The sequence below is a fragment of the Synchiropus splendidus genome, chromosome 5 (genome assembly GCF_027744825.2).
Source record: "Synchiropus splendidus isolate RoL2022-P1 chromosome 5, RoL_Sspl_1.0, whole genome shotgun sequence".
Lineage (NCBI taxonomy): Eukaryota > Metazoa > Chordata > Actinopteri > Syngnathiformes > Callionymidae > Synchiropus > Synchiropus splendidus.
Genome location: NC_071338.1, coordinates 1,798,285 through 1,809,678, shown reverse-complemented (window position 1 = coordinate 1,809,678; position 11,394 = coordinate 1,798,285). Strand labels below are relative to the sequence as shown.

General features: G+C 43.6%; 1 protein-coding gene and 3 non-coding genes across 4 annotated transcripts; 2 read left to right on the top strand and 2 right to left on the bottom strand.

Annotated features, from left to right (window-relative positions):
* The first annotated feature begins 715 nt into the window (after positions 1–715).
* Positions 716–1,836, top strand: LOC128759546 (lamin-A-like). Its single transcript, XM_053866594.1, has 2 exons — positions 716–1,043; positions 1,476–1,836. The coding sequence occupies exons 1-2, from the start codon at positions 736–738 to the stop codon at positions 1,585–1,587; spliced, it is 420 nt and encodes a 139-aa protein (XP_053722569.1). The 5' UTR covers positions 716–735; the 3' UTR covers positions 1,588–1,836.
* A 5,718-nt stretch (positions 1,837–7,554) lies between these two features.
* Positions 7,555–7,667, bottom strand: LOC128759808 (U5 spliceosomal RNA). The gene has a single exon (XR_008414724.1). It is a non-coding gene; the product is annotated as a U5 spliceosomal RNA (small nuclear RNA).
* A 1,207-nt stretch (positions 7,668–8,874) lies between these two features.
* Positions 8,875–8,948, bottom strand: trnai-aau (transfer RNA isoleucine (anticodon AAU)). The gene has a single exon. It is a non-coding gene; the product is annotated as a tRNA-Ile (tRNA).
* Positions 8,949–11,052: 2,104 nt separating this feature from the next.
* On the top strand, positions 11,053–11,165 carry LOC128759811 (U5 spliceosomal RNA). Its single transcript, XR_008414727.1, has one exon. It is a non-coding gene; the product is annotated as a U5 spliceosomal RNA (small nuclear RNA).
* Positions 11,166–11,394: the final 229 nt, after the last annotated feature.

Below are 11,394 nucleotides of genomic sequence, written 5' to 3'. Positions count from 1 at the left end.
ATATGTATTCTTAATAATATTTATTTATAAAATATAATTTATATAATATTTAATAATATTTATCATCTCCTTAACACACAACTACAATTTGCTGGAGCTTACGAAGTCGCTACCGTAACGGCAGAAATAGATGCGCAGACTTTTTTTGATGTAGGCTGGCGAGATGGGTATTTGTAGATCGCGGGCAAGCGTGATGCCAGTGAGCTGAAGCTATTCAAGCAACAACCTGGCTGTTACGAGAGGAGTGGCTGATCATAGACTTTATATTCTGGTGCAGTTATTCAAGTATAGCTCAGCGTGTGATTGTTGACAGTTGCTAAGCGACTTAAACACGTACTTGATCTACTACAACAGAACTGTACGATATTGATGCAGTATCACTGAGTCAATACTGTTGGTGAACATTAGCTAGTGAGTAGTTAGCATAGCATCGACCTGAGATGACAAAGCAAAATATTTCGTATTTTCCAGAGTGATAATGGGCCAGACAATGTACATGTATATGTAGGCTGTAGTTTTTGGAGAAAGCCACCTGAGACCTGCTGGACAACATGCTGAGCTGTTAAAACATCCGGAGGACAGAGACTAAAAACAAATTGTGTCTCACGTTAGCTTGTACGGGTGTTTAGTTAGCAATGCGGTTGTGAAGATTTCAATACTGTCCAGTGCCAACCCTGACCCCTTTTCATTCTTTTCCCGCAGACAGTGAGTCACCCTCTCTAAAAGTGGAAAAAAATGGAAACGCCGGGCCAAAAAAAACGCGGTGCCACTTCCCCTACTTGCATCACCAGACAGCAGGAGAAGGAGAACCTTGGCAACCTCAACGACCGGCTGGCCATCGATATTGATAAGGTGCGCTCCCGGGAGGCAGAGAACCCCGGGCTACGACTGCGCATCACAGAGTCCGAGTCTCTGGTCAGCCGCGACCTGAGCGGGATCAAGTCCGCCTACGAGACTGAGCTGGCCAATGCCCGCAGTGAGCGGGCCCGCCTGCAGCTGGATCTCAGCAAGCTGAGGGAGGAGCACAAGGAGCTGAAGGCCAGGTAGGAAGAGCTAGTTCTGCTGTGTGGTTCGTAGAAGTGTCTCAGGTCAGTTCACTCATTTTCAGGGATGTTATTCTTTGATGTGCACCTTAAGAAATGGAAGAAGACTTCAGCTGGTATTTGTCTTTCACTCATTCATTGCTGCTAGGAATGTGATTGTTTGGAAGTGAGTTTACTGTCAAACATGTTTATTTGGAAACATACTGTACAGCTTCTTTCGTCACACTTTATTTGTGTTAGTTTTAAACTCCATATTATTTCGTCATTTTTTTTTACCCTTGATCAATATAAAGACATCTTTCTAGTTCATCTTTAGTTTCATCTCTAGTTTCATCTTTCTTCGAGTTGGCAGGAATACCTCCGGGTCCTCTCTTATTCACTCTGCTAACGCATGATTGTGCACCTGTGTCTGACTCAATCCTCTTCATTAAGTTTGCTGATGACACAACCGTGGTGGGCCTCATCAGGAACGACGACGAATCCAACTACCGGAGCGAGGTGTGCCGCCTGGTCCAGTGGTGCGATGACAACAACCTTCGCCTGAACGTGGAGAAGACCAAGGAGATGGTGGTGGACTTCAGGAGACGACCTGTCCTGCATCCCCCGCTTCTCATCGCTGGTGCTGCAGTGGAGCAGGTCACCAGCACCAAGTTCCTGGGTGTTCACATTTCCCAGGACCTGACCTGGAACACCAACACCACGGCACTGGCCAAGAAAGCCCAGCAGCGCCTGTACTTCCTGCGGAAGCTGAAGAGAGCCGGAGTTCCGTCCCCCATCATGTGCACCTTCTACAGAGGCACGATTGAGAGTGTTCTGACCAGCTGCATCACAGTGTGGTTCGTCTCTTGTACCATCGCCTGCCGCAAGACCCTGCCGCGCGTGGTGAAGACTGCTGAGAAGATCATCGGGGTCCCTCTTCCATCCCTCCTGGACATCTACAAGGCTCGCCTCACTCGGAGAGCCCTGAGGATCGCAGGAGACCCCACCCACCCGTCGCACCGCCTCTTCACGCTGCTACCATCAGGGGGAAGGTTCCAGAGTCACCGGGCACGAACTAGCAGACTGAGAGACAGCTTCATCCACCAGGCTGTCATGATGCTGAACTCCCTTCCTACTCTGCCCCCGGGTCTGCACCAGGCACTTTTGGCTCCATCCACAGGGGCAGAGGATGTTGCCATGCTGCCATGAGCTAGGTGCTCCTCCCGGTGGTTGATGGACTGATGTGACGATTTTGTTGCATGTATCCTGCTGTCTGTGATCTTTATGTGGTGTCTGTGATCTTTATGTTCGTCTGTGATTGTATGTCGTGTCCAGGTCTGTGAGAACAGATATTTCATCCATGCTATATGTCTCGTACTGTAGCATATTTGACAATAAAGTTACCTTACCTTACCATACTTCTCTGCTCTCTGTGACTTCAGTTTAGGACTGAAGAGTTGTCAACTTGGTGCCATCAAAGCTTTATTTGAGAGTAAAGCAGGGCAGATGAGGATTGAGGACTGATCCTAACTGTGGTTATAAGACCAGGTTTCTCGTCAAATATGGCAAATATAGTAAAGTAAAGTATAAGGCAGCCACCCCGTCAAAACACCTGAACGTGTGTCTGTTAAACACAGTAGTTATCTCCTTTAAAACGGCTCCAGGTAGTGGAACTCCCTAATGTTTCTTCCTGGAATGTGTCGCTGAGCACGGCGGATCCCTTTCTTCACCGTCGAGTTTGTGTTTCTCTTCAGTTAGCAAGTACAGTTGTGTCACATTCCGCCCTGAGGGATTTTGGAAAGAGCGACACACCTCCACGAGAGCTCCACCTTAAACACACACTCTCCACTGTTCCGTGTGTCTTGGCAGTGAACACCTCTGCTAACCATGTGAGACATTTTTCCCTGCTGCAGCAGGGGAGCCGCTCAAAACACATGAGCAGGCCTGATGAGTGACAGAATTCTAGGCTTAGGTTCTGTCATATATTATTCCCTTTACATTACAGTCCCTATGTGACTGGGCTCCTCCTCATGAAACATGAAAGCCTCCTCCGTGGCTTACAGTCCTATCGCGGGTGTTGATCAACAGAATTTTCTTTCCTCAGGTAGATTTTTAGTTTGAATTATTTTTTTGGCTGCAGGGGCAAATTCCAATTTCAATCTTAACTGGGTTCAGATGGGGTTGTAACCCTTCTTACCCTTTTTGAAGTGGGAAACAGTTAAACTCTTGCATAATAATGATAATGGACCAGATAAGAAAACCTCAGCTTGTTATAGCCAGTGGTACACCTCAATAAAAAACAACAACAATGTTTGTCAATCTTTTAGTGAACAAATCAGAAAGAAAACAAACTTTCACAGAGCTTTGGTGAATTCAACATAGCAATAGAACATAATTGTATAAGGAAAAATATATGGAAAATTACCAAAACAAAAGGCGCCAAAAAAAAGAAAAAAAAACCCTTGTTTCCCTCCCCAAAGTTTGTAACATTGGGGCCCATATATGAACAAATGTGCTTGGTCCTATCCCACCACTTGCCAAGTGGGAATGTGGTCGTCGACTCCAATCTTGTGGATGAATCTTCTTTTCCTCTGGTTCCTGTGGCTCGCCACCCAGTGCACACTGGGAATTCCTCACGTGGTGCAGTCTTGACACACTGCTGTCTCTGTGGTAGGATGGTAGGATGTCGATCCAACCCGACGTATCAGGAATCCTTTGATCCGAACTCCAAAAAAACCTGACCTAAGCAGGCCAGAAGATGTGCAAAATTTCAATTAACTTGTTACATTCTACAGTCTGTCAGTTTCAAACAACTCTGAATGTCAAATAATTCAGTTGTACAACAAAAGAAAATCCAAAAGTTATTTTACAGTGATGACACCATAAAATAGATTCAAATAACACACGCCTGGGTACACAGTCGTTCCTCGACTTAGCCCATCTGTTCAAACACTGCCTTGTACAGGAACGTCATGTTGTTGGCGAGGTTCTGGAGGACCAGGAGAAGGTCCAGTTGACAAGCTGCATGGTAAGGTGGTCCTTCTTGTCTGGAGAACGCTGCTTCGTTTTCAACCTGAGAGAAGCAACCTGCATTCTCTCGAGTAAAGACAGGTTTGAAACAGGTGAGTAACAACAACAACAACAACAATCTGTCTTCTAGAAAGTGGATGATGAAATAGTTGCAATGCATTTGAACAACAGCAACAGACCACAATGATGGTAGTTTTCCCATAACGGGAGTCGAACCAGGGACGCTTGGGTGAAAACCAGGAATCCTGACCACTAGACCATTTAGAACTTGTATGAGTCAGCGATTTCGGCAAAATGGAACACATTCAGCAGTTCAGATCAGATTTCAACTGTCAAATATATCTGTAAAAACACTCAAATAGCACAAGTAGTACCATGCACACACAGCTTCAGGTATGATGAACCATGTCTATGATCATGGGACAAGGGACTGTCTGTCTGGATATTATATTTATAATCATAATCATAATAACAGAAGACGATCCCAGGTTCACATGTGTTCATGGAACGATGGTTAAGAGTTGGGGTCTCCAAATTGACACCTGATTGCTTAAACTGTGTGTGCTTGGTTGGTTGGAACTAAAACCTGCAGCCCTTTCTGGAACAGTTTGGTGACCCCTGTTGAAGAGGATTGTCTTTTTTTTCAATCAACATCATGTCTGTCAGAGTGAATACATGAATGAAGTTTTTATTGCAAGATAAAAAGGTCTCGTCCCTGGGTGGGCTCGAACCACCAACCTTTCGGTTAACAGCCAAACGTGCTAACCCATTGCGCCATCGAGACATGCTGATACACAAGAATATATGGATCTGTGAACAAACGTTTTTCAGTTTTCATGGTTTGAAGATTGTGCAGAAGGATTGTGTGATTTAAGTCAGTGATAGCAATGTGTTTTACAGCAAAGAGAGAGTGTGAAAGAAAGATGGTAGCAGTGCTTTAGAGAATAAATGAATAAAGAGATGGAGAGCAAAAGGTTCCACCATTTCATCTTTGCATCGACCAACACTGTCTTCCACTTCTTTGTCACAAACCTCATTGAACCGATCACATGGACATTGTGTTGTCACATGGCTTGCATCACTTAGTCGTGTTGCAAAGCTTGTGTCCCAAAACAGTTGTACATAAATACCAATGGTGACAGTGAATCGCTCTGATGCTGAAATCTTGTCTCAGTGTTTTGCATTCAAATCTCTGTCAATCTTATTACACATGTTAAGTCAAAGTGGCAGCACAAGGTCAGAAGCACTAAGCTAATAGTCAATGCTGGTTGTCCTGGGCAAGAACGAGGAATACGACAACCTATGGGACAGGGGTCCACCCAAAGGGGTTTATGGCTTGATCATGATCATGGTGACTGATCGATTGGAGCGTCCCGATGTGGTTCCCATACCAGGGGCCAAACAACGACACCATATGGGACGTACCTGGAATAAATGAGGAAGTTGAGGCAAAGGTTGATCACATCATTAACTGTAGCTAGGATTTGGAAGTGTAAAGCTGTCATAAAACTGGAGTAAAGTTTGTGATCCAGTGCTTCAATATTTCAGATCATCTGTTCAGATGATCTGCCCAGACGAGACACTGGAAAATTACGCCTGATGTTCCAGAATGCAACCTGATTCATCCAAAACCAACACAAACTTTTCACTTCACCAGCTTTCTGAAACAGGTGTAGAGCTGTAACTACTTCAGGCTCCATGTTTGCAGTTTGGCTAGTCACAGCTTGGTGAGTCCATCCACTACTACATGCCTTTCCACCAAGCATTACAGGTTGGGATGCAGTTGAAAACTGTGTCGATCTCAGGCAGAAGGTTAGGAATGAAGAAGGTCACAGAGAAGGTCACAGATTTTTGTGTTTTGCCAGACTTAACTGGTGAAATTAGTTCAAAGTACTGTGTGCTTTGCGGGTGAGTCAGCGATTTTGGCAAAATTACAAATCACGAAGAAAAAAATTAATGAAGAAGTGAAGGAAATGAAGGAAGGAAATTCTACAACGTTTCAGACTTCTGAGTCAGTAGGAACCCAAAATAGGCAAAAGAGCGACAGAGAGGGGCGAGGAGGGCAGACATCACAACATTTAGAAAATGAAGCTCAAGTATTCCAACCCACATTCATAACACTCACACTGCTATATTTTGGCTGATGCATCAATTTATGTACAGAGTGGAACTGAGTAGATACATATCTTGAGCTGACATGGACTTCAAGAAATAGAGAAGCTGAGGAGCCGAACTGAGTCGACCGCATGTTTGAAAATCTGCTATTGTCAATTTGTGAAAGTGAAGGTTCCTTGACAGGAATCTGTGCAATGGTGTTCTTGTGTAAACAGTAGCTTCCTTCCAAGCAGTTGACCTGGGTTCAATTCTCAGGCTTTGCCAATTGTTTTTGCCATCTAACCATGGATGGCAGAATATTTGTGCCTCAACTGTCAACACCACAAATGTCCCATTAAGGCTGGACACGGACGACCAACACATAGGTCTCAATGGGATAAAAATCAATGTCTGCCTTGCGTTGTTGGAAGGACTCGAAGCTACGGGGGAAATCCCCAATGGATTTCAGTTCCATGGCCTTCATCACTCGTGCCTTCAGTGGATTTGTGAATGGTCAGAAGAAACCAGTTCTTTGAATCACGAGTGAATGGAATGGGCTACGTGCAGTGGCTGGGAATCGAACCCAGGTCAAGTGCTTGAAAGGCAGCCATCATCATTGTTGCTTGAAAGATGAGGAAGAGATGATGTGATCAACTGATTTCTAATTCACCCAAAACTAAATTCCTGATGAAGTGGCTGAGTAACAGTGTTGTTGTGGCTGAGTGGTTAAGGCGATGGACTAGAAATCCATTGGGTTGTACCCACATAGGTTCAAGTCCAACCAATAACGTTGGTGTGTGTTTAGGATGCTTTGGTCATTTTGAGTATGCAGAACTGTCACATGACAATAGTGTTGTGCCTTGAGGTGGAATACGCCGCATGAAGTGATGTTGTGCCCACCAGGAATCGCTCTGTGGAACCGTCACGTAACAGAGTGTGTGTGACTGCATTGGTATTCAGCTGACTGGAGTTCAACCAGACTGTATGCTGTGACAGTCCAACAATTCAAGGCAGGGTCTGATCTTTTCATGAAGTCTCTTCAAAGTATTGGGTGAAACCCTTTGAATGCAGAAATCAAAAAATTCCAGTCCCCTGGCAAACGTACGGGCTGACAGCACTGTGAAATTACCAACCGAACACCTGTGGTCTCTAACCACCAGCCTTTCCCACAACAGCCAAACGTGCTGACCAATTACGTCACAGAGATATGAGAATGAGGATCTCTACAAAAAGAGAGACACTTTGAGAGCAGGAAGACATGTTCTGAAAACCATGGAAATGGAGTGAATGCTCAATTGAAGTTAAACAACACACTCTGCTGCTTCATCGACACACATCTTGGGAATAGCAACTCCGTACTTGTGATCCAAAGTCGTTAATCAGACAGGTTTCATTGAACACAATAAGAAGCCCTACAAGAGCTGGGCATCAAAAAATTAGTAAATACTCATGTTGTTCTTCTACATGGAAATCTTTAGTAAAAGGCGAAAGATTTATACGATCTGAAGAGAAACATGAGCGAACTACTGACACTGAACCAGAGAAAGAGTTGTATTCTTCCACATCAACCTTTAACTCATGGTGTTGTTCAGCCTTTGAACAAACCAGCACTTCAAGACAATCCTCTGCACCATCGTTCCAATAACATCTGTGAACTAGTGATCGTCTTCTGTTGTCATTGACCTGTTTTGCACACATATAAGTGATCAGAACACAAAAGAGAATTGTCTCATGTTCTGGAGTCGTCCATCCTACATCGTGCTGGTCTCGGTCGCAAACATCATCCACAACTTTCCTGATGTTCGGGAAGAGGGGAAAATGGACACATATCGCTCCGTGGAAACATACCACAAACAGTTTACAGAACTTTGTGGTGATCATTTAATACAACAGTTAAATGCATTGTGTTAAATCTATTTATCCTGTGAGTTGATGTGCTGTTGTATGGTTGATATATACTTTGTTAAATTATCACCTACATATATATGTTTACATATCCATGTATGGTTTATATTTTGCAGAAATTCTGTAACAGAAGACTCATCACCAACTGCTTCAGTGTTGGTGAGACCGTCCACTTCCAGGAGCTGACCAGAGGACCACTGGCACAGACCACATGTTTTTGTCGCAGATGAAGCCTCTCCTTTGTGAACAAACAGTTATCAGTGCACCACAACTGCTCGTTCAAGAGTCACCTACCTGTTTAACAGAGCAAAGGTCCTTGCATATTATAATTCATCTCTGCAATAAAACAAAGCTGTGTTCAACTCAGTTTGTTGACATTTGATTGATTTTGATTTTTTTCTGTGAAGCCATTTTACACAAAAAGAAATGTTCAATATCAAACTCCTTATTTGCAAAATATAAAATAAAAGAACTCATTCATTTATACTCATCCAATACACACAGTAAAAAAGTCAAACTTGAAGTGAACTACTACACAAAAAAGCGATCCAGAAAGCTCTATATGTTTTCTTTCATATTTAGCCTGAATTCAGATCAGTTTTAAGGTTGGGATGTGCAATATCCTGTCAATAAAACAGTTAGTCAGTGGAGCATGAGGCATGTGATCTCAGGGGCTGGTGTCAGGCAAATACAGAAGAGGAGAGGCATTTCCTCTATGAGAAGCTTCACTGAGGCATGAGCATTGAATAACAGAGATGAAATGGGGGAAGTTGCACATGTACAGGATAAAATAACAGAAATACCTTAAAGCTTTATGTCACAGTGGCCAGTATGGGGATCGAACCCATGACCTTGGCGTTATTAGCACCACGTTCTAACCATCTGAGCTAACCGGCCAGTTGCAGGACTTATTATTCATACATTTCAGGTGATATTATCATATAGCAAGCTGGCGTTGGACTTGTCACAACAGTGTCTGTTTCTCCAGCAAGGATTCAAGGCCTTTCTCTCTCAATTCCATCTTCCTGATTGAAACGGATCCAAATTACAGGCAGATTAAGGAAGCAGATTAAAGGTGTATTCTTTTTGAAGGAGCCACCAAACCGCGCCTTTGAAACAGGCGTGAGTCATCTGAAGTTGGAGCTGAGATTATTATTCATACAAAAAATGTATCAAAATAGTAAAAGTAGTTTACCTGCAAAGTTTCAATGTTCAGCACCGATCAAAGCCTTTGAATCACATTGACCTTTGAAACATCACGTACCACAACATGAACATTGTGTTCATCACTGAGAGTCTATTCCTGAAATAGATGGTGACTCAGCTATGTTTGTAATATATGTTATTTGGTCTTTGTCTCTCGCTCAACACATGCACAAATCAAGCTCATGCGCTAAATATATGGAGCATAAACAAATGGATCAATGAGAGACATTGGTGTTTACAGACGACACAGTTGATCTTTCATTGGACTCAACAATGAACTACAGGTGGTCAGAGGCATGAGAGCGTGGCCATGTGTTTCCAGTGTTTTGAGCAGCTCTGTGGTCACCTGCTTCATGCTTCAGACTGCTGAGCTGCCTCTTGTGATTCTCTGCAATGGGCCACCAGGAGAGTCAGATGTCAGATGTGGCAGTGAAATGAGGGGTGAAAGGGGATTATAGTAACAGCTGAAAGATTAATCTCAAACAAGGCCGATACAGAAGTTCCAAAACCGAGCGGCTCATCTGTGACCTTGAGATGATAATCATGGGCTCGTCCAGGACTGGAACCTCTCGCAGCCCAAGCCATTATCACACTGCTCGACCAAGGAGCCCTATTTATGTTCTCTATACAGCAGGAGAAGAACCATGATCACAAAGGTGATGAACAAGTTGTACAAGGAGACATTTCAAGGATCAGAAAACCTATATGTGTGTTTTAGAGAAACTGGATGAATACAAAGACATCTTCCCTCTTTGTTTGTTGTCCACCCAGAGAGCGATCAGATCCTTTATTGCATTTTGAGTACACGTAGTTTCAGCATCTAGCGCTGAGTCGCTTGAGAGACACAGCCAAGGTCACGCCTCACAACCAACTGATGACAGTCTTCATGATATAGATTTATGTTTAATGTGCCGACGACATGCGTAGTTTCCACAGCCAATATATAGTGTGCCCTGTGTATATTAAGCAATAAGATATGATGTCAACAAAAACCACTGTGTGCCTCACTGACATTTCCCAACTTTTCACACTTCTTCTTTTAGAAGACAAAAAAATGCTGACACCTCATCGGTTAACTTCGATGTGCTTCCAGGGTTGGAACACAAATCTGCACCCACTGAGCCACTTGTGCATCAGTTTGAACCCTCTGACACAGATTGATATGTGTGTCGTGGAGATCGGCATCATCTCTGGAACAGTGAGTGCAATCTTGTATTTTAATTGCAAGCTGATCACATCCTTGGGTGGACTGGAACCACCAACCCTGGTTGGGTTGGTGAGTCACGCTGCAACCAAGCCTCGTTGGCGCAGTAGGCAGCGCGTCAGTCTAGTAATCTGAAGGTGGTGAGTCTAACAAGGCGCACTGTCTTTTTGAAAAGTGATATGGATTTCCATCCCATTCATTTACGTTCAACTGTTTTGTGGGACAAGCTTTGCAACATGACTCCTCGCACGACCTTTATTTATGGTATGTTTCTACAGAGCGATATGTGTCCATTTTCCCCTCTTCCTGTACATCACGACAGTTTTGGATGATGTTTGCAACCGAGACCAGCACAATGTGGCATGGATGACTGCAGAACACGGGAAAATTCTCTTTTGTGTTCTGATCACTCATATGTGTGCAAAACAGTTCACTGACGACAGAAGACGGTCACCAGTTCACAGATGTTAATGAAACGATGGTTCAGAGGATTGTCTTGAACTGCTTGGTTGTTGAAATGCTGAACAACACGATGAGTTAAAGGTTGATGTGGAAGAATACACCTCCTTCTCTGGTTCAGTGTCAGTAGTTCACTCATGTTTCTCTTCAGATCGTATATATATCTTTCGCCTTTTACTAAAGATTTCCGTGGAGAGCAACAACATGAGCTTATACTAATTTTTCACACTCTGCTCTTGGAGGGCTTCTTATTGTGTTCAATGTAACTCGTCACGTCAATAACTTTGGATCACAAGTGCAGAGTTGTTATTCCCAAGATGTGTATCGATGAAGCAGCAGAGTGTGTTGTCTAACTTCAATTGAGCCATCACTCCATTTCCATGGTTTTCAGAACATGTTTTCCTGCTCTCAAAGTGTCTCTCTTTTTGTAGAGATCCTCATTCTCATGTCTCTGTGACGTAATTGGTCAGCACG